This window comes from Petaurus breviceps, unplaced genomic scaffold (assembly GCF_028583685.1).
Source record: "Petaurus breviceps papuanus isolate PSGF00001 unplaced genomic scaffold, PetGlider_PUasm1.0 156, whole genome shotgun sequence".
Classification (NCBI taxonomy): Eukaryota; Metazoa; Chordata; class Mammalia; order Diprotodontia; family Petauridae; genus Petaurus; species Petaurus breviceps.
In genome coordinates, this window is record NW_027185720.1 from 12,710,504 (window position 1) to 12,733,068 (window position 22,565).

General features: G+C 44.2%; 1 protein-coding gene across 1 annotated transcript; it reads right to left on the reverse strand.

Moving 5' to 3' along the window:
* Positions 1–5,346: 5,346 nt before the first annotated feature.
* On the reverse strand, positions 5,347–22,427 carry TST (thiosulfate sulfurtransferase). The gene is made up of 2 exons (XM_069082078.1): positions 21,573–22,427; positions 5,347–5,904 (listed from the first exon to the last, which is right to left on the reverse strand). The coding sequence occupies exons 1-2, from the start codon at positions 22,168–22,170 to the stop codon at positions 5,606–5,608; spliced, it is 897 nt and encodes a 298-aa protein (XP_068938179.1). The 5' UTR covers positions 22,171–22,427; the 3' UTR covers positions 5,347–5,605.
* Positions 22,428–22,565: the final 138 nt, after the last annotated feature.

The following is a 22,565-nucleotide window of genomic DNA, read 5'->3' on the forward strand; positions in this document are numbered from 1 at the left end:
CCTCAGAGAGCATACCCCCTACTAGGGAGATAACAAGAGATTATGCTTCCCTCATTTCCTAGAACATAGGTTGGTAGATTTCGAGCTGGAAGGAACATCTCAGGGGCCATCTAGTCCAAGGTCTTCCTTTTAGAAATGAGGTAAACTGAGGCCCAGAGAAGTGATGTCAGTCACATCAGCCCAAAGTCACATAGGTAAAAGAGGCAGAGCCAGATTGCCTCTCATCCCCCCAGTAGAACGTGAGCCCCTGAGAGGAAGAACTGCCACTTTTGTGTTTGTGCAATGAGGGCTATCCCGTGGAACCCAAGGGAGGCTTCTTGCTTTTTTCTGTTTCTGGTCATGTGTGACTCAGGTCTAAAGAATGTGGGTGCTTTGAAATGGGAGAGATTCTCTCTTTGGCTTGTAAACTGGAGGTGCTAATCACTCAGTAAAACTTAAGAGAGCTTACTGCTCAATCCTTTTTTTGGGGAGGAGATGTACCCTAAAGGTGGCAAGACTTTCCATGGAAGAGAGGGGAAAGGTGTTGCCCATCTCCACCCTGGCACAGTCACCCTATGACTAAAAGCAAAGGAAATTCAGCAAGTGAGCTTGTGTCTGGGTTCTCAGGGGCCTTTTTTTTCTTTTCTCTCCTTTCCTGGGAAGATGACTTTTAGTCTCAAGCTAAATGTGTCCCCACTTGGACACATGAGTTATGCATCCTTATGAATTTTAGCAGTCTTGAGGTATATTGAGTCTACAAGGCAGAGATAGATGCCTGTTAGCCAGGGGAATTCTTCATCAGAGATTACCACCAGTAAGATGATGAATTAGAAAGCAAAAAAAAAAAAAAATGTCCCTGTACATGTTCTGTGGCCCCACAATTGGCTTTATGGTCATCTTATGAATTATTTATGTCCATGAATACTAATGAAGTTTTTGTTAGCATTTCTTTTATTTAGAGGAAATAAAAACCTGTCTCATACCCGATTTGTACTTATATAATGGGTATTACTCTAGTCCTTCCCATCTTTTGGAGACATAGGCATGAGCTGAAACCCACGCTTGAATTTGTACCTTAAGGGTCTGGGGTGGGGTGCGGTGTTTATGAGGCAGATTGTGAGAAAGGAGAGCCTGGAGTCTCTTCTCAGTACAGTTAAGGATCCTGTGGCTGAACCTATCTTTTGAGGGAGCCTGTGTGGGTCCCAAGCAGAGGTTCTCCTTGGTGGAAGGGAGTGGTCACAGTGCCCCACTCCACTGTGCCCATCGGGTTAGATAATAACACAGCACAATGATTGGCACAAAGTAATAGGGACTGGGGGTGGCCAGGTAGCACAGCGAGTAAGAGCACCAGCTCTAGTGTTGAGAAGACCTGGAGATTGAATCCTGGGCTCAGACACTTAGCACCCACCCAGAAACACCTGGCCGTGTAACCTTGAGCAAGTTACTTAACCCCAATTGCTTAGGGGCGGCCAGGTGGCTCAGCGAGTAAGAGCACCGGCTCCAGTGTTGGGATGACCTGGATCAAATCCGGGCTCAGATACTCAGCACCACACCCAGAAATAACTGGCCGTGTAACCTTGAGCAAGTTACTTAACCCCTATTGCTTTAAAAAAAAAAAAAAGTAATAGGGACTGTATCTGTGACTTCACTGGTAAACTCCTATCAGGAATCGTCACCAAAGCCCCTCTCATTTTGTCTTTGTACCCTTAGCATTGAGTACAATGTTGGCATCTAATAGTCACTTAGTAGATGTTTGCTGGATTGGATTAGATATTTGAATCTTCACAGGAACCGTTTTTTTAATATATAGCCTGGGGTCTAGATGTGCCAGCCTCTACTCTCTGCTTACCCCCACCAGGCCCCAGTGGGAGTTACTCAGTGCTGACATCTCCCAATCCCCTAAAACCACCACTGAATCACAGAAAATGGTAAAAATTCTGCAGATTGAGCCTTCCTCCCACACTCTTCCCCAAAGCATGGGTTTCCATCAGTGCTGATTGATACTTGTCATCATTACAGAGCTCAGCTGGTCTCCTACTTCAGGCAGAATGGGAGCACTTTTTCCCTCTCCAGGGGCTTTTAAGATCACTCAGGAATGAGAGTGGTAAATACTCGTTCTGATTTCTGCAACTACTATCCCAGGGTCAATGGGTAAGGCAAAATAAACTTGGAAAAAACAATTCCTGCTATCTTAAGGCTCTGTCTGCATGTGGGCCACCAGAGAGCAAAAGTCAGACTCCTGTAATATCCATGATAAGAATCATCTCATCTAGCCCTGTTTTGGGGAGGAGGAGAGAAGACTGACCTATTAACTCCATCTGGGTAGGGAAACTTCTAATGCAGATTAGCAACTGCCTTAGCCCTTCTAGATTTAGGGCTTGGGTCCTTAGAAGTTACAGGACTTACCCGAGGTCACACAGTGAACAGGTGCCTCCTTTCTCAATTGTAAAATCAGGGGGGTTGGATTAGATGACCTTGAAAGTTCCCCTAATGTTCCTTTAGTGATAGCCATTTTTTAGGTATGGAAAAAGGAACTTGGGTGTAATTGAAGTCACTCCAGTACCCTTATCGGGGAGTCAGAAGACATGTTTAACTTTGACCAAATAGTTAGAGATAGAAGAAGAGGGTCTTGGAAGTGATCCAGACCAGCCTCTTCATTTTACAGCTTAGGAAACTGAGGCCCAAGGATATAAAATGACTTACCAGGGAAAAAGCACTTTATTCTCACAGGCTCAAATTCTGTCTTTGCCATAAAACCCCTGTGTCAACTTGGACAAATACCTTTACCTCTCTGGGCCTCAGTTTCTAATGAGGTTGGGTTAGATGGCTTCCAGTACCCTTTCTAGCTCTAACTCCGATGAAAGGTCACATGGCAAATGATGCCAGAAAATAGGTCTGACTTTTTGTGCTTTTCTAAGTAGGACACACCATCCAGATGTGGTCTAAGATCGATGTTTCTGCTCTACACTCCGTCCTGGAAACAAGCCCCCTGTCTCACCTACATTGTGCCCATTGGGTTCAAGTTCTGATTAACAGGTACAATCCTGACCAAAATGTGGGCTCATATTCACATTCAGAAATCCCCTGAGAACATCCTGCCTCCCTGGTTGTTCCAGAAGTTTGCCACTTCCTGAAATAGTTGGCTCTATCTGGAAAGAAGGGCTCCTCTCCCCTCTCTCTCCAGGTATGGAGGGGAGAGAAATCCAGAGTACGGGGAGTTTTCAGCAGTCACACAAATCCCAGTGGGTTGTAGGAACCCAATCCAACCCCCTTCAGAGTGAGTGGCCGCCCCCACCTGTCTCACCTGTATAATCACTTCTCTCATACCTTCACACCTACAAAGTCTTCAAAATCCCTGGGGGTCTCTGCTCTAGCTCTGATGACCACAGAGAGCTAATGGCAGGAGGCCTGGCTGGTTACTAGGCAACAGCCCTCCTGAGTTGTGGTCAGTGGTTGCCATGGAGACCACAATGCCCAAGGCTGTTACCTTCACTGGATGGCTGACCCTCCCAGCTCCCCATCCAGAGGGACAGAAAGGAGAAGTATAGGGCAGTCCCATGAGGGCCAGTGGAAGAATGGTCCCGGGGGTAGAGTCTGAGATGGGTCAGTCTAAGCGTGTTATCACCAAGGCAGTGATGGGGCTAGTAAGTGAGCTAGGATGTAAGAACGGGATGGGCCTTGGGATTCTTCTATCCCCAATGCAAGCCCTAGTCCTACTCCATGTTTTATTTCACATCTGAGGAAACTGAGGCCCAGGGAGAAGAGAGGTGGTTTGACCCAAGGTCACACAGTAGTAATATCAAAGACAGCATTTGAATTTAGGCTCTTGGACTCCAAACGCCATGATTTTGAGCATGGACAAGCATTGGCCAAACTCAAGGGCTCATGGGATAGTTTACACAGGTATATCATGTAAAGTGGGAACTTGGAAGTCTAATACCTTTATTTAGCAGGTGAGGAAAGTTCAGTCTTGATGGGAGAAGTGACTTGTCTAGGGCCACACAGGTAGCTTTCTACAGGTCCTTCCTCTCCGAGTTTCAGCATCTGGGCTGAACTGACCTCTAAGCTCCCTTGCGGCTCCCCACTAATGCTCACCATGAGGAAAGTACATACCCACTGGGATGAGGAGTCACCCAGTGACCTCTATACCTCTGCTTCCCTCTTGGTTCTCAAATACCATTCTTGAGATGGATGACTGGAGCATTCTCAAGACTTGGGTTCAAATTCTGACTCAACACAAACTGTGTGACCCTGGACAAGTCACTTAACTCCAGATGTCCTGGGCAACTCTCTAAATCAGAGTTTCTTAACTTGGGGTCCCCTTTGGGGATCCATGAACTTAGAAGGAGAAAAATGCATCTTTATTTCAATATAAGTATCCTTGGCAATCCTATATATTTGATTTTCTGCCTTTTTTTTTCTTTTTTTGAGGGCAATTGGGGTTAAGTGACTTGCCCAAGGTCACATGGCTAGTTTTTGTGTTAAGTGTCTGAGGTCGGATTTGAACTCAGATCCTCCTGACTCCAGGGCCGGTGTTCTATTCACTGTGCCACCTAGCCACCCCTAGATTTTCTGCCTTTAACAAGATAATTTGAGAAGGTGTCCATAGGCTTCACTGGACCTACTGCCCAGGGGTCCAGGGCACACAGAATGCTAAGAAACCCCACTCTAAGGATATCTTAAATAGCAGAGAAATTGCTACCCTCTTCATGGGTAGAGGGAATTCCCTATATTGGTGAAATCACAGGTCTAGGCTCTGTGGGCAGCTTGAATCACAATGATTATGCCCATGATGACAGTTGGGTTATGTCAAGTGAACTCCTAATCACAGCAATTCAGAAATGATAGGCATCTCAGAGGCCCTTCTGACCATCAATTACCCAAGCAGTAATCCATTTATCTCTGTTTGAAGACTTCCAATGCTCACTACCTCCAAGGGCAGTCTATCTCCCCAAATCCCAGCTACCCTCCCTGAGATAGATCTGTTTGAGTGTTAGGAAATCCTGTCCATAAAATCCTGAGACCTACTTCCCTCCCTGTAACCAACACCTAGTGCTCTGGACTCTGTTTTCTGGAGCCAGATAAACCTAACACCCCGAATGACTGTCTTTTGAATAACCTGTAGGCTAAACACTTCTATCAGGCAGGAACTCCAAGAGAAATTTTCTGTTGGTTTCAGTTCAAGTCTCTCAAGTAATATACCCATTTTACAGAGGAGGAAATTTAGTCTGAAAAAGTGACTTGCCCAAGGTCACATATGTAGTACATATTGGAGGTGATATTTGAACCCATATTAACTACCCTTTCCATGACCACATGCTTTCATTTCCCTAATGGCTTAGTCCAGGAAGAGATTTTCAAACAGTCTCTCAGAAAGGGAAGAGTTTATTCCAGAGCTGACAAAAGAGAATGAAGGAAATCTTTACATAGCTACCCCAAAAACTCTTCAATCCCTTTACAAAAACTTTCTGGAAAGGAAAAAAAAAGTATAAACCAAACATCATTTCAGAGAGGATTGTAGGTAAGGCAAATATGGGCCCCTAGATCCACAATGGCCCAACTGGTTGATCTAGGAGAGTAGAGAAGGAAAGGAAAGGGTCAAGTCTCATCCTTTCCCCATTCCTACTCAGGCTTTCCCTCCTTTCCATTGGGAGACCCGAAGATTGGGGGGTGACCTGCGGAACCACTCAGACCAGGAGCCATCATACACAGCGACGTCAGGCTTGCCACAGAGGTAGGCAGCAAGGGCAATGTGGCAAGCAGTCACTCCCTTACGGCAGGTGGCAATGAGCGGCTTCGAGAGGTCCACTTTCTTCTCCTTGAACATAGCCCGGATGTCCTCAGGACTCTTCTCAAAGCCTTCTGTTGTCAGGAAGTCGGTGAAAGGCATGTTCAGGGAGCCAGGGATGTGTCCGGGTTCCAGGTCTGAGCAAGTTTCAGGAAAAGACCAAGGAAACAGCAAAAATGGAGGAAAGAGTTAGAAGTGATGAATGGACTTCAGCAATCAATCAGTAAGCATTTATCAGCACCTACTATCAGAGACAGTATGGCATAATGGATAGAAGGCTAGACTTAGGAGGCAGGAAGGCCAGGGTTTATAGCCTGCCTCTAACACTAGCAGTGGACAAGTTATTTAAACTCTCTGGGGCCCATTTTCCTCATCTATAAACTAAAAAGGTCAGGTTCCTTTCAAATTAAATCCTATGATTCCATTTGTCAGGAACTGTGTTAAGTCATGAGGGGATGTAATAGTCAGATGGTGGAAACACCCACATAGAGTAACACAAAAACCCAACAACAACCAAAAAGATACAAAAGAGTTATCAGGTAAATTTTGGTGGGGAGAAGGTACTAGTACACTTGGGGTGGTGGTAGTGGGACACCAGGAGAGACTTCATGGAGGAGGTGGTGCTTGACATGAAGCCTGAATTCTAAGAGGCAGAGGAATTCCAAGAATTCAGTCAGTGCAAAGGTATGGAGGTGGGAGAATGCATGTAGTGTGTGAGGAACAGCAAGAAAGACAATTTTGAGTGAAAGAGAAAGAGAATAAAAAGATAATTAGAAGCATTTTGAAGGCTACTTAATTCAGCCTCTTCATTTTACGGATAAGAATACTGATGTTCAGAATACTTGCCCACAGGACATCAGCAGTAGAGTCTCAGTTTAAACCCAGGTCCTCAGACCCCAAATCTAGCTGTCTAGACTAACACTGATTTCCAGATTAAGAACCAATCATTATATATGTTAAACATACTCTATGGGCCAGGCATCATGTTAGACAAGTGGTATACTCTGATAAAAAAAGATACCATCTTTGCCTTCATGGATCTTACATTCTATAGGAGAAGAAAACACATCTACATCTAAGTAGATACAATACAAGAAGTTATGTAGGGATGGGTCAACATACCTGTTTCCATGTTATAGGCCAACCCCCACCATGTAGAATGCAAGTTCCTTAAGGACAAATTGTCCTTTTCTCTTTGTTTTGTTTTGTTTTTAATTTAGAGGCAATTGGGGTTAAGTAATTCACCCAGGGTCACAGTTAGTAATTGTCTTAAGATTGGATTTGAACTCAGGTCATCCTGACTCCTGAGTCTGTGCTCTATCCACTGCACTTCCTAGCTGCCCTTCATTTTCTCTTTGTAACCCCACTGTTACTTAACATAATGTTTGTTTGACTGGATTAGAGTAGAGGTTACTGGGAAAAGCACTAGGCATGAAGAAAATCTGGGTTCAAGTCTTAGTACTTATTAGCTCCTCCTCCTACTTATATCTAAGTGACCATGAGCAAGACATTTCCCCATACTCAGCCTTAGTTACTTCCTTGAGGCAAATAGATAGGTAGATAGATAAATGAATGAATAATAGATGGATGGTAATAAATAATAGATAATAATATCTATTATTATCCTATCTATGTAATAAATAATAGATGAATGAACAAATAAACAAATGAAGAAAGTAAAAAGTGGGGATTGGATACAATCAGCATCACAGATTCTCAGGGATCAAAGTTATCGTGGAATAGAATGAAATTCCCTTTATAAAATAAGTGACTGACCACTTGAAAACCTCTAGCGATGGGGGATTTCCACTTCTCAAAAGCTGGGCCTTCCACTGGGAGACAGCTTTAATTAGAAGTCTCCTTTTACTGAGCAAAAAAGCATGCCTTCCTCTAGCTCCCAAGTGTGGCCCCCAGTTCTGCCCTCTGAGTAGAACAGATCTAACTCTCCCCCTTAAAAAAGTCTTTCAAGTGAGAGAACAAAGATGAAAGATAACCGGCTTAGCAAGTCTGAGCCCCCAGAGATATCCCTCAGATTGAAGTCACATTAGACATTGGTACACATGACATCCTCAACATTTCTAAGCATATAGGCAAGGAGAAGATCACCACCACCCATGACAACAATTATCTGAGCAAAGAAGATATCAAGTGAAAGTCCAGGAGACTGTGAAGTGCAAGGCTGAAGATGAGAAGCAGAGAAATATTTTCCACGAATTTTCTTGCATCTTATACTTTAAACATGAAAGCTACCATAGAAAGTGAGAAACTCCAAAGCAAAATTGATGATAAAGGCAAATGGAAGATCCTTGACAAATATAACTTAATGGCCAAAGGGCTAGATAAGAATCGAACTGCTCAGAAGGAAGAATTTGAGCATCAACAGGTCTGCCACCCCATTGTTGCTCATTCCGGGAGGAGCAGCCCCATATGGAGACCTTTCTTCTGGACCCACCATTGAAGGGGTCAACTAAAGACACCAGAAGAAAGAAAATTCCACCCATGGAGCTCTCCAACAATGGAAGAATTCTAATTTATAGCCAAGACAGCAGCAGTGTAAAAGTAACATCTGAGCTACGGTGTTCTGGGTGTTCTGAAAGGGTAAGAGAAAGAAATGAACACCATGAATTGTACTGTAAACAAGCAGGAACATAATTCTTATCCTGGAGAAAAAAAAATTGGCATCATTAAAAAAAAAGGCCCTTTGAATACTTAGAATCCCCGATCTAGGACTGGAATCAACCTTAATGGCCATCTAGTCTAATCCCCTCATTTTACAAAGGAGGGAACTGAGACCCAGAGAATGAAAGACTTGCCCAAATTCATACATGTAATTAAAGGCAAAGGTAGGATTTGAACCCACATCCACATTCAATTCCATTGCTCCATAGCTGATGTATCACAGAGCTTTTTGAAGTCAGTTTTCATTTCATATCCATATCTCTAGGCTAAATATCCTCATTAACGCCCTTTCTAAAATATGGCACCAACTTAGCTTGCCTTGAATTCTGTAAGGATTGCTCAGGAGCCTTTATTCTGTATGGCTACTTCATACCAGTTGATCTAAAAGGAGGATTGAGTCTGTGCTCCTGAATTGATCCAGAATGTACCTTTGGAAGTGCAGCTGGGTCTTCAGCATTCCCTAAGAGTTCCTGCCATAGAAATTTCATGCATTTAATGCATTAGTGCCAATATCCTTTTCTCTTGTGGACCAGATTCAGGAAAAGGGGAGTGTCAAAGCTTAGCACAAACTTTCCAGATGAGTAGAGTTGACCAATTTTTTATAGGGACACTCCCAGTTATAGAAACTCAGAAGTGTTTGACTCCAGGGTGCCATTCTCTCCCTCCAACATTTTTGTGTGCACAGATTATCTGATGATGTATGTATTCATGAGATTTTCCCATTGTATACGTTTAATAAAAACCTTGAAACAAAAAAAAAATCAATAAAATGTGGCACCAAGAACTGAATGCAGTGGTCCAGGTGTGGTTTGACCAGAAGGAGAGAGCAGAGGAACACTCCAGCCCCTCTCCTGTTCTAGGTACTATACCTCTCTCCCCTAGGTGGTGAAGATGGAGGAACTTTCTGTGGCTGAACATCTCACACTGTTGCCTCAGGCATTCCCTCTGATCCATTAAAGAGATACCTTTATGAACTGGACTCTAAAAGGTACCTGTTAAAATGTCAGCTACCACAAAAAAATGCATGTATCCATAATATTTAACAATCATCTACCCCCTTCTTCATGTCCTGAGAAGTTTCAGGGGTCAATTAATCAGCAAGTATTTGTTCAGTGTCTACCCTGTGCAGGGCATTGGGGATATGACCAGGGAGTGAATTTACAATTCTGTTGGTAAAGAGAGCTCTGTGCTTTGCAAGGATGTTGAGGGAAGAGCTTTGGGAACCTTAAAGTACTACAGAAAGGGAAACTGTCATCATGTAGACCTGTTCATCAAATTACCTAGAGGCAGCTGGGTGGCACAGTGAATAGACTACCAAGTCTAGAATCAGGAAGGCCTGGGTTCAAATCTGTCCTCAGACCCTTACTAGCTTTGTGACCCTGTGCAAGTCACGTAACCTGTTTGCCTCAGTTTCCTCATTTGTAAATGGGGATAATAATAGCATCTACTTCCCAGGATCGTGATGAGAAGAATTGTAAAGTCCTTAGCCCAGTGCCTGGAACATAGTTCAGCAATATGTAAATGTTAGATGTCATTCCACTTATTGTAACCAATGATGTGGCCAGTTGTATAAATAGCTGCCCAGCTGCCCAAAGGACAGGGACTAAAAGTGTGACTTCACTGATTGAGGGAACTCCCAAATGAAGAAACTTGTAGGTTTCTTGCTTAATTAATGTAGGTCAGCACCTGCTTGGCAAGGTAGAGATTCCTAGAGGCGTCAAACAACATTCTCTGGTGCCTCCAAAACCAGCTTCAAATGTAATTTGAGGAGCATTTGACAAAATAAAAACCACAATAAAACATAGATAATAGGTGATCTTCTTAGTCAATATGTAGCCTGCAGAGATCGGTATGTGCAAGGTATGTGCCTCATCTCCATTAAAGTTTGACCCTATTGGCCCAAACCCAGAAAGGATGTGACTTGTCCAGAGACACTCAGGCAATATGGGCCAGAGGTAAGATTTGAACCCAGATCTTTGGGATCAAAACCCTCCCTTTGAGACCAACTCCCTACCGACTACCCTATCTACTTCTCTAGTCTAAGACATCACAAATAATAAGTACATTGACTTAGAAATGGCCCAAGTAACAAACACCACCCTAGAAGCCTGAGTCCTTCCTTGTGATCTGAAAGCTTCTTCTGCCATGGATAGGCTTAGAGTCAGGAAGACCTTGGTTCAGATGCCAGCTCAGACTGTTGATATCTATGTGAACTGGGCTAGGTCCCTTGACCTGTCTAGGTCTCAAGTTTCTTATCTATAAAATGAGAAGGAATAGACTAGACCATTAGAGAGAGAAGAAGAAGAGGGAAAAGAGAAAAAAGGAACTGGGCCTGAGAATGGGACTTGGGCTTTTTTAGAGCTCCCCCTCAGTCAAGAAATGAATGGTTGCTGTTTGTCCTTCACTCTGGAAAAGGCCCAAGACTTCAGGGAGGTGATGCCTTGATATGTAAGTGAATTGGATTTAAGTGAGACAGGTTGTTGCACAAAGTCACCAGCCCCACTTTCTCCTCCAGAGCCATGGGAGTCCAGTGGCCAGATATAGATTAGGATGACTGGGGATGGCCCAGGATGCAATGGGAGACCTCAGGTCTCAGCAATGCCCATTCAATGATCAAATTAAGACAATAAGAAATGAAGCAAAGAACGGCCTCTCTAAAAATAAAAAAGATCTGGGAGAGAAAGATCCTCAGAGTTTCTGGTCAAAGCAGAAACAATTGTTATTTACACTCATTCTGAACCAAACAGGGCCCAAACAATGACCAAGAAGGGCTTGGCCTATAGTTGACTGATCAGTTAAAGACAAGCCTTAAGCCCCAACTCTAAGGTATAATTCTGAATTGGTTGGTTGGTGGGTGGGTTGCTGTCCTTCATTCTTGAAAAGGCCCAAAAGGACATCACTCAGTCAGAGTCCGGTTTCAGTGTGTCCCACTGTGGCTGATCAGACAGATTCGAGCTTGGAATTCTCTACCAAAGGTTGGGCACAAATAATCCATGTGAACATCTGGGCATCTGTGATAGTAATGGCAATTAAAGATTCCCCTGTATTGGCTTGGTTTTCAAACTGATTGTGTTAAAACCCAGAGCTTGTTAATCCCACCTGTGGGATGGACTTGTTGATGTGAAAAGAGAGTCCTGAACTGGGAGGAGCTGGTGACGTAGATTTGGAGAGACAAGAGGGAGGCAGAAGATCTTTTTTGGAAGCAGCACCCACGTGGAGGTAGAGAGAGAGACTGAGAGGATTGTTGAGTGCCGCTTTGAATCACCCTGGACTTTTGAGACCTGACCCCTGAGCTGCCAAGGACTGAGGAGACATGGCTGTTTTGCTGGTACTTTGTCTGTCTGTTTTGATGTTGTTTTGCCAGATTTGTCCACTGGTGAAAGACAGTCCTTTTGTTGAAGAAGTCCTGGAACCTGGCTTTTGGTTAAGAAGCCCTGAGACTGTCCTGCAGACAGAGAGTGAATACTGTCCACTGGTGAAGGACAGTGCTGTTGTTGCAGGGGTCTGGGAACCTTTCTGTTGGTTCAGAAGCCCCGAAGAAGGATTTTCTTGTTGTATGTTTAAAGAAATCCTGGGAGAGGGTTTTGCTAATGTTTTCAGGGGTTCTAGGACTGTTCTACAGACAGAGGATGAATTCATGAAGGGACTGGCAATGTATCTTGTGGCCTTGCTGAGCCTTGTCTCCCCAGGAACTAAGATTGCTGAGAACTTGCCTCTGTCAAGATGAAGAAAAGACCTCCATTTGGGTATTAAGTGCTGTGTTTAAACTTGATGTAACTCTGGGGTAGATTCAATTGTGATCCAGGGGTGGGGAACTTTTGACCTTATGTTTGGAAACTAATCTCCATTTGAGAAGAGGGGCTTTGTGGTGGACTTAATTAAGGTATAGCCTAGGGGTGGAAAAGTATTTAGAACAGAGACTTTGTAATTGATTGCATGATTGGAAGGTCCTGGTGTGGGGTAGTACTTGGAGATTATTTAATCACACTTAGTAAATGCTGTATTTTGAATGATGTCATGTTTGGATCTTCTCTGTTCTTGGTTTGTCACTGAATGAAATGGAGAGCACCTATGCTGGTATTCTGAACCTTGGGAAGTTGCCTTTCCTTGGCATTACATTATATTATAGCATCCTGCGTTCCTTTTGAGCGGTTTCAATTCTGTTCAGGTCCATAGAGCACAGCACCTTCTCTGATGTGGGCACACCATGCGGAGCCGTCCTGTGCCAGTGTGTCCCATGTCCCACAATCAATTCCAAAATTCTTGAGAGTGTCCTTGTATCACTTCTTCTGACCACCATGTAAATGCTTGCCCTGTGTGAGTTCTCCATAAAATAGTCTTTTTGGCAAGTATATGTTTGGCATTCAAACAATGTGGCCAGCCCATTGGAGCTGCACTCTCTGATGAAAAGTTTGAAGGCTTGGCACTTTAGTTTCAGTAAGTACCTCAGTGTCTGGTACCTTATCCTGCCACGTGGATCTTCAGAATCTTGCACATTTGTAGATAATTCTGAATAATATTTTTTAAGTTTATTTATTTACTTTTAGTTTACAACATTCAGTTCCACAATCTCTTAAGTTTCAAATTTTCTCTCCCTTCCCCCCATAGCAGCATGTAATCTAATATAGATTCTACAAATACCTTCACGTGGAACATTAGTCATATTGTAAAGGATTACAACCAATGAGCTGAACAATGAGAAAGAAGGGATAAAACAAAACAAAACACAAACGAGAGAGAGCAAACAGTTTGCTTCAATCTGCAGACTCTGCAGATCTTTCTCTGGATGTGTATATCCCCTTCCATTATGAGTCTTTCGGACTTGTCTTCCAATCTTGTATTGAGGAGAAAGAAGGTTATTAAGGAGGGCTTGGGCTTACTCGGTGTCATGCCCAGAGCGATTTAAATGGAACCCGTCTTTCAAATTATAATCACTTGTAACATCCAGAGGAGGGGTATGTTGGGAGGGGAGTACAAAAGTGGGAGATAAGTTAGGGAGGGTAGATCTTTATTTAACACATGGTTCCTGAAACTTTGGGCTTCAGTACTAGATTTGGACAGTTCTAGATATTGATGATAGCATCAGATACAAAAAGGATAGCTAACACTTACATAGTGCTTCTTACGTGTTGGACACCAAGCCAAGTGTTTTGTAACTATTACTTCACTTGATCCTTACCACAACCCTCAGAAGTAGGTGCTAATATTATCCCCATTTTACAGATGAGGAAACTGAGGTTAAGTGACTTCTTCAGAGTCACACAGCTAATAAATATCTTAGGTCAAGATTTGAACTCAGGCCTTCCTGCCTCCGGGTCCCACACTCTATCTACTGAGCTACCTAGAGGGCTACAATCTGTGTTGTGATTTAACCTTTCCTCAAAAGAGTCCTGCATGGTCGGGACCACCAGCACTATGCCCTTTTTACAGATGAGAAAACAGGCTTGGAGAGACAAAGCGACTTCCCCATATAAATTTGTGGCAAGCTCATTGGTTCAAGAGCTGTATGAGAAAATGCAGAAATCTTTTCACTGCCTGATTCCCCTTGACCTCAGAGCAAGGGGTAGTCTTAACCTATACTAAACCCTAACCCCTTTGGGCAGCCAGTTGGGTGAAGTCTAGGCAATCCTCATAATAAGGTTTTTAAATGCATAAGATAAGTAAACAATATAAATCAATTCCATTGGAATTATCATCAATATTGTTTTTGAAAACCAGTTTCATGACTTTTTTTTTACTTTTTGGAGGAAGGCAGGGCAGATGGGGTTAAGTGACTTGCCCAAGGTCACACAGCTAATAAGTGTTAAATGTCTGAGGACACATTTGAACTCAGGTCTTCCTAACTCCAAGGTCGATGCTCTATTCACTGCACTACCAACTGCCCCAATTTCATGACTCTTGAGTGCAAATTGAAGCTGATTTTTTTCCCTTAATTTTTTTTCTGTGTGCTTCTTTTGCAACATTGGCTAATATGAAATGTTTTGTGTGACTTCACATATATAGTTGATATATTGCTTGCTATATATACTAAAGGGTGGGAAGAAGGGAAAGAATTTGGAACTCAAAATTCTAAAAATGTAAAATTAAAAAAAATGTAATTGGAAAACATTGAAGGAAAGAAATAAAAATACATTAAAAAGGAAAGAAAAAGAATTTCATGTCCTCCAAATTAAGAACACTTGGATTAGAGAGACATTGCTCTGACCACACTGTACGATTTTGACTGCAGTAATCTGAGACTGAAAAAAGCCAGTCTAACCTCTCCATTCTCTTTTATGATATTTAGAATGTCAGGATTCCCCTGCACCCTGGTCACTGGCTATGGTCAGCTCTGCCCTCTCCATAATCTCTCTGAGGAACATGACACCATTCTGAGCCTCAGCTCAGTTTCCTGGCCCTCCCTCCCCAGGGACTGCAAGTCTATGAAAGGGTGGATGGGGGGTAGGGAGGCCCTAGAAGGTGTCTGGCCTTCCCTCTCATGTGGGTAGAAGGTGATTATACTTTCTCTTAATCATTCTGCTGACACACTACCTGCCCTGTGTCTGTCTACTCCTGCCTAGTCAACATCTCACCATTAAAAGCAGGGACTGTCTTGCCTTTCTATTTGCTTTTCTCACAAATCACATGGCATTTTGCACAGTGAGCAGTTTATAAATACTTTCTTATTTATTCATTCATACCTTCATACTCTGGGTTCCCCCAACTGTAGAGACTTGAGGAAAATGTGTTAAATACCTGTTCAGTAGCCCCACACATCTTCCCTACTAGTGTATGAGGAGTGAACGGCTACTGTTTCATATAAGTACTTGTCAATGGTCACTTATGAGTCTTCTGTGTTTTAAACATTTCTTTTGAGGTGAAGGAAATAGCTGTCCTATACCTGGTATCTTCATATATTAAGCCAGTGTAGTATACTGGATTGGTCAATGGATTTGAGAGTCAGAAAGACCTGGGTTCAAATCCCACAGAAGATAATTATTAGTTATATGACCTTAGGTAGTCAATCAACAATTTCTCTGAGTCCCAGTTTCCTCTTTTTTTAAATGAAAATGGCCTCTAAGGTTCCTTCTATTTTCAAAATCCATGATCCTATCAGTAACTTTTTGTTATTCTCTTTTAGGGAGACCCTAAATGAGTCACACTGAAGCTTTGTTTTAGAGGAGCCCCAGCTAGAATCCCATCTTCTACAGGAAGGTCTTTCCCAAATTCTCTTCATTCTGGTGTCTTCCCTCTCTTATTTATTTCCTTCCTCCTTCCCCCAAATATATTTATTTGTACATGTCATTCTGCTTGTCTTCCCCACACAAACACATCAGAGTGTAAACTCTTTGAAGGCAGGGCCTGGTTTTTATCTCTTTTTGTATCTCCAGAGCTTAGCACAGTGAATAGTGGGTGCTTAATAAATGTTTATTGACTGACTGATTAGAGAATTCCTTTGCTATTCGAGGGTTGGCGATAGCATATGAGGCAAAAAACAATACTTCTGTTCGAGGTCAAGCTCTCTGGGCTCGAGTCTGGGTTCATTTGAGCCCAGAACTGGACTTCCTTCCAGGTAGGGCCATCCCCTGGGCCACTAGCGACATTTTCTATATCTATGAATAACCTGTATTCTCCCACTAGAATATAACCTCAAAGTTAGGGGCCATCTCACTTTTCTATCTGTCTTCTCAGTACCCACTACAGTATCTGGCACAATGTAGGTATACAATAAATGCCTGTTGGTTGAGTGTTAAAGAGACAGAGTAGGGGTAGTGTGGTCTTGCTGTTAGACTGGGAGATCTACAGTTAAAATGTGACTCAATTACCTAATAATTGTATGATTCTGGGGAAATCATCTCCCCTTGTCTGACTCTCCATTTCCTCATCCATAAAATGGGATGAATATTTGCATTCTCTACCTCAGAGATTTTTGTGAGGGAAGGGTTTTAAGCCAGGATAATGGAAAGTCAGGAAACTAAATAGTGTTAGACAACACCCTCCCCATCTGCCACCAAAGTCACCCTCCTCACTGGGGATTCAAACGTTGTATACACATTTAGATTTCTAGGTGCTGGGGGCTCTGAACTGAGTGTAGGCTCTAAGCCATTTGTGTTCAGAGAACTTCCTTTTGTGGTGAGGCAGGTTAAGGGAATGGGAGGAGCACTGGGCTTGGAGTCAGGAGCCATGAGAGTGGAGGAGTGGTAGATATGGTCATTGAAAGGAAGTGTGGTAGGACAGATAGAATGCCAGACTTGGAGTCAGGAATCCTGGGGATTAAATCCTGCCTTGAACACTTGGATCACACGTGTGATCACACTACCTAGGCAAGTCATTTGAACTCTCCAAGCCTCAGTTTCCTTTTCTGTAAAAAGGTGTTTGGACTATATGACTTCACTGCATGGATCCTTTCCATCTCTAAACCTATGATTCTAATCAACCTGTTATTCTAATCAACCTGTATCTGTTAAGTGCCAGGTACCATGCTGATTTTTCCTTCCTCACTCCCTGAATACACTTGAATACTGGTCCTTAGCTCTAACAAAGGCTAGTGCCTATTTGGAAAGTAGGGCAGAAGACTGAAAAGGGTGATAGATAAGAACCCAGACCCCTGATGTGTGGATGTGTGAATTTAGGTGAGCCATTTCTCTCTCAGTCTCATCACCTAAAAAAAAGGAGGGCATTGGATTAGGTGAGTTCTCATGTCTTTGATCAGGTGGAGTTACTTTCCTTCTCTGGGCCTCGATTTCCCCATCTGTAAAATGAGGGATTTGAACCAGATGACCTTGGAAGTTCCTCCCAACTAGATGGAGGATTCTTTGGTTTCAGAGGCCATATAGCCCACCTCATCCCTGAATCAGTCAAGCAATGAGCATTCATTAAGCTCCTACTATGCACCAGGAATTGAACATGAATTCAGTGTGCTGGAGGACTGGATTTGGAGTTAGAGGACATGGGCTTTGAATCTTGGCTCTGCCATCTCCTATCTACATGACACTTAACCTCTTTGGGTCTCAGTTTCCTTACCTGTAAAATGAGGGTATTAGACAACATTATAGATGAGGAGCTGGAAGGGATCTCAGTAGTCACCTATTAAAAGTCCCTCCTTTTCTAGAGGAGAAACTGAGGCTCAAATCGGTCAAGTGTCCTGCCTAAGGACTTAGTATGTATTGGAGGTAGGATTTGAATCCAGGTCCACTGACTCCAGGGCCAGTGCTTTTTCCACGGCACTGTAATGAATTCGGTAACTTCTAGGCTCCCTCCCAAATTTTTCCAGGATGAGCAAGTGGTCATCTGGCTTTTATGGATGAATTCCCTGATGCACCACCTATAAAGGGGTAGTATTTGGTGATCCTTCTAAGGTCTCTTCTGGCTTTACATCTATTATCTTAAAATACAACCTAAGGAGCTTCAAGGTAGAGACAGCTTCAGATGTTAGTCCAAATGTCACTTCTCAGACGTGACTCAGAAAACAAGTCAACTTCAGCCTTGGTCTCTAAGAAGCCAGTGATCCCTGGAAGGGTGGCTTATAAAAATGATAGCTTTTAGAGCTCTCATCTAGTACAACACCTTCATTTTTGCAGATGGGGAAACTGAGACCCAAGGAGAAGCAACAATTCCTCTCAGGGCATAGGGCAGATTCTATAATAGTCAGACTTCCCCCGGCTTCTGGCTAAGAACAGGTTCCAGTTAAGAACAGGTGTTCTTACCTTTTTTTTTTCTTTTCCTGAACCCCTTTGGGGTAGTCTGAGGGATGACAGGAGAGTTTGAGGAAGCACCCATTTACAGAATGTTTTTAAATGTGTAAAATAAAATAGGATCACAAAGGAAATCAATTATGCTTCAAAGTATTTTTATATCAAATTATCTATCAAAGTATTCTATGAACTCCTAGGTTAAAAACCCCTTCCCCAATCCTGGAAAAGTCCAAGCAGGAGTTGGATAGCTTCCTGTCAGGGATGATGAGGAAGCAATTGACAGAATGAAGAATCTTAGCTCTAGGGCAGGAAGCAGCCTCAAAGATCATTTAGTCCAATCCCTTAGTTTTATAACTCAGGAAACAGAAAGGACCTGACCAAGGTCACTTAGGTTGTGAGCATCAGAGATGGAATTTAGTCAAGTTTTCTTACTCTCCAAAGCCAAGGTTCATTCCACAGTTACTACAGTGCCTCTTAAAAGGCAACAAAAGAGCAAAAATTCTGTAGGGACTAGTTGCTTAGTAAGCTCAAAGTCCCCTAGCAACACTCAAACATTCTTTTGTTAAACCTCTAGTGTATGGCCAACCTTTCACTAGGCAACAGGGTAGCAGAGATACAAAGATGAAAACAGTCTCTCCTCTCAGAGAGCTTATATCGCAGATATAAAGTAAATGCAAAGTGATCAAGTTTGGAAGGAAGCTAAGAATTCTACCAATCTGTATCTGTGGAGGGAATTTCCACACCTGCGTGGTGCTTGGAGAAATGAAATCACAGGTGCAAAACCCTGTGACAAATAATAGGCTGCTGGAGTAAAGGGACAACAGGAAATAGAACCTATCTTGAAGGTACCACTGAAGGCTATATTGGACAAGAAAAATCTCAGGCCCCTTCTGACTCAAGCTTCTCTACAGCCCCTATAGATTCTATGGCCACTCCCTCCAAGAAGCCTGGTCTGGTGCCAGGAATGTCCTAATCTCCCTCCTTTTCCTTGAATGCCTGCCCAGGCAAGGAGAGGGAGGAAAAGGCAGATAGGACACAATTCCTTTAGATCCTGCCTCCCTCTTGCAAAACTGCGGTTCACCCCTTGGTCTAGGCTCTAGGAGTATAAAGATCAGGCAATGCATTTATGTCTTTCCAAGATTTTTTGAAAGAGGGTTGGGGCAGGAAAAAAAAAAGATAAGCGATCCAAGTGAGCTTTCATTCTAGGGAAGAGAGAGGCACTGGATAAATTCCAATTGCAAAGAAAAAAATAACTCTCTCCAATTACCAAATCCAGTCAAGCTGGGTTTTTAGCCTAGGGTGGGGGAGAGGCTGAGTTATGCGCTTTTCCTGAAGTATTCTATCCTAGAGAGTGTTTTGTCTGGGGGAGAAAAAGGAGGTGGGTGGGAAAGCAGCAGCATAATCCAATGGAAAGTGTTCTGGATTTGAATCTAGAGGATATAGGTTCCAAATTGGACTCTCTAGACCTGAAAACTCCATAGCCATCAAGTCCAAACTCCCCATGTGTGTCTTCAGAGGTTTCTTCCACCTACCAAGTTTCAAGTTCAGACTCCTTAGTTAGACACTGAAGGCTACAGGATCATGGATTCAGATTGGATAGTACCCTTAAAAGCTATCTGGCCCATTTTACAGATGTGGAAAATGAGGTTCAGAAAGGTGAATTTGCCCAGAGTCAAGCTCTCAGCTCCCTACCTTTCTAACCTTCTCTCACACTATTTTCCTTCACACACTCTATTTCTCCAGCCAAACTAGAGCGTTCAACATCCTCCACCCCAATACATCCCCTACACTTACCCCCGCCGCCGTTGCCTTTGTTCATAACTGTAGCCACCAATCTCCTGTCTTTTGTATTCTGTATTAATTTCCTAAAACTCAGTCCATATACTCTTTCCTCTAGGAAATCTTCCCTAACATCCCTAATCAGTACTGACTAGGCAGTACAGTGGATAGCTAGCTCAACCCAGAGCAGGGAAACTTCACCAAATCTGGTCTCAGATTTACTATCTGTGTGACCCTGGCCAAGTCACTTAACCCTGTTAGCTTCAGTTTCCTCATCTGTAAATGGAACTGGAGAAGAAAATGGCAAACCACTCCAGTATCTTTGTTAAGAAAACCCCAAATAGGGTTATCAAGAGTTGAGCATGACTGAACAGACTCTATTTGCTCTTTTCCAACACATCTGAGCATAAGACCAGAAGCCATGAGGGTAAGGAAGGATCTTGTTTCATCTCAACTCTATCTTTCCCCTAGCACTTAGCACAGGGCACACAATAATTCAATACTGCAAAGATCTGTAATCCTTAGTGTGGGTCTTAGCTCCATTGATTCAGATTGTGACCCCTTTACAACCTGAGAAAGAGTTGCCATGTCTGAGGAATCCAGCATTCTGCTTAATACACAATGAATGAATGCTCTTTTGTTCTTCACATTTGTTGATGATTAAGTTTATACTTTTAAATAATTCAAATGAAATAGACACTCTGTGGTCAACTTGGTGGGGAATTTCTTTAGGGGGCTGATCCTTATATACAAGATTTCCAGCCTATCAAAGATGGTAGGTTTAGCTAGAGCTTGGAAACCACTGGCAAAAAAAAAAAATCAAGGCATACCACAAAGAAACATCAGGGGAGGACTTTAGGCGAATACTCTGGTTAGTGGGTTCTCAATAAAAGTCAATTGATGGACATGTGGACCATTTGCATCTCAAGGTTCAAGGAAGTTCTGGACCTGGGAGTGGCTCCAAAGGAAAGAGTCCACAGTGGGTAAGCAGAGCTGTGTTTATACTGTGTGTGGAGGAGGGGAGGGGAGCCAGGTCAATGGAGCAAACTCGAAGACCTGGAGTCAAAGGTCTTCCTAGAGGGTCCAAATCCTATCTGTCACTTAACTATGCATGTCCTCTTGGGCAAGTCACTTGATGTCTGCCCCCCCCCCCTCCCCAAATGCCTATGAAACTAGAATCAGTTAGAGACAATCAGGGTGCCGTAGGAAAAGTGCTGGACAGGGTGAGTCTTTGGCTAAGTCTTTTGAACTCGGTGGACCTCACTTTCCTAAATTATAAAATGAATGGGTTAGACTAATGGGTTCTAAGCCTGTAATCCTAAGGTAAGCAAGAGGTGTTATGGGTGGGCTGGGGTGGATTTGAAGTCACAAGACCTGAGGTTAAATCCTAGCCTTTCACTTACTACTGTGTGACATTGGGTAAGTTCCTTGACTACTCTGAGCTTCTCCTTCCTGCTCTGTAACACGGTGGGCAGTCGGTATGGGGATTGTCTCTAATGATCTCTTAACCCACGGGTCTGGTAAGAGGCACCAGGGGCCACCAAACTTGGGCAACCTATGCAGCTGTTGAAGGCATGTCTGGAAGGAGGGGGTGCCCATTCATTCTAGTCAACTAGCTAGAGGCCCCAAGTTGGCCTGCTCACCTCGTCCCCCTCACCCCTCCCCCGGCCTACCTTTGCTATCAGGCTCGGCCTCTGTCCCCAGGTACCTCCCCCGGGACCGAGAGTCCACCATCTGGAAGCGTTTGGACTCGAGGTTTTCCAGCACCTGCTCATAGGTCTTAAGCAAGGACTTGTCGAGTGTGGCTTTGAAGACTGCGGGCTCGGGGTTCGTGGGTTCCGAGGTCACCGGGTGCCCCTCCTGCAGCCAGTTTCGGAAGCCCCCATTGAGCACAGATACCGTACGGTGGCCAAAGACTCTAAACATCCACCAGGCGCGCGGACTGTAGAAACTGCCCAGATCGTCGCCGTCGTACACCACCACGTGCGTGCTATTGCTGATGCCCAGGCGGCCCACGTAGCTGGCGAAGGTGGCCTCGCTGGGTAGCATCATCTCGTAGGGAGACTCCTGGTCCCGGCATTCCTCGATGTTGAAGAAGGAGGCTCCCGGGATGTGGCGCTCCCGGTATTCCTGGAGCGCATTGCGCTGCTGAGGTGGGTACCAGGACACGTCGAGCACCCGCAAGCCCGGACCCAGCATCCGGGAGCGGACCGACTCGGCCAGCCACTTGGTGGACACCAGAGCCCGGTAGAGCACCTGTTGCTGTACCATGGCCGGAGCCTAGAGCCTTCTGCCTGGAGGAGGGAGAAGCAGGAAACAGGGAGAACAAAACTAGACTGAGAACGGAGAGATCAGGGAAGGCTGCCAGGGAGCGCGGCGGGCGGTGGGGGCGTCAGGCGGGGGGGGGGGGGGGAGAGGAGAGGAGGAGGGGGGGGGGGGGGGGGGGGGGGGGGGGGGGGGGGGGGGGGGGGGGGGGGGGGGGGGGGGGGGGGGGGAGAAGGGGGGGGGGCGGAGCCTGACGGGTTATCCCCCAACCCATCAAACCCAGCTGGCCTCTGGGCGGAGGGAAAGGTGGCAGTCTTCCCACCCTCAGGCTGGGCCCTCGACTTTATCCCAGGGCAGACCCCTCCCACCTTAGCAGCCAATCCCCGGTAGTTGCAGTGGGG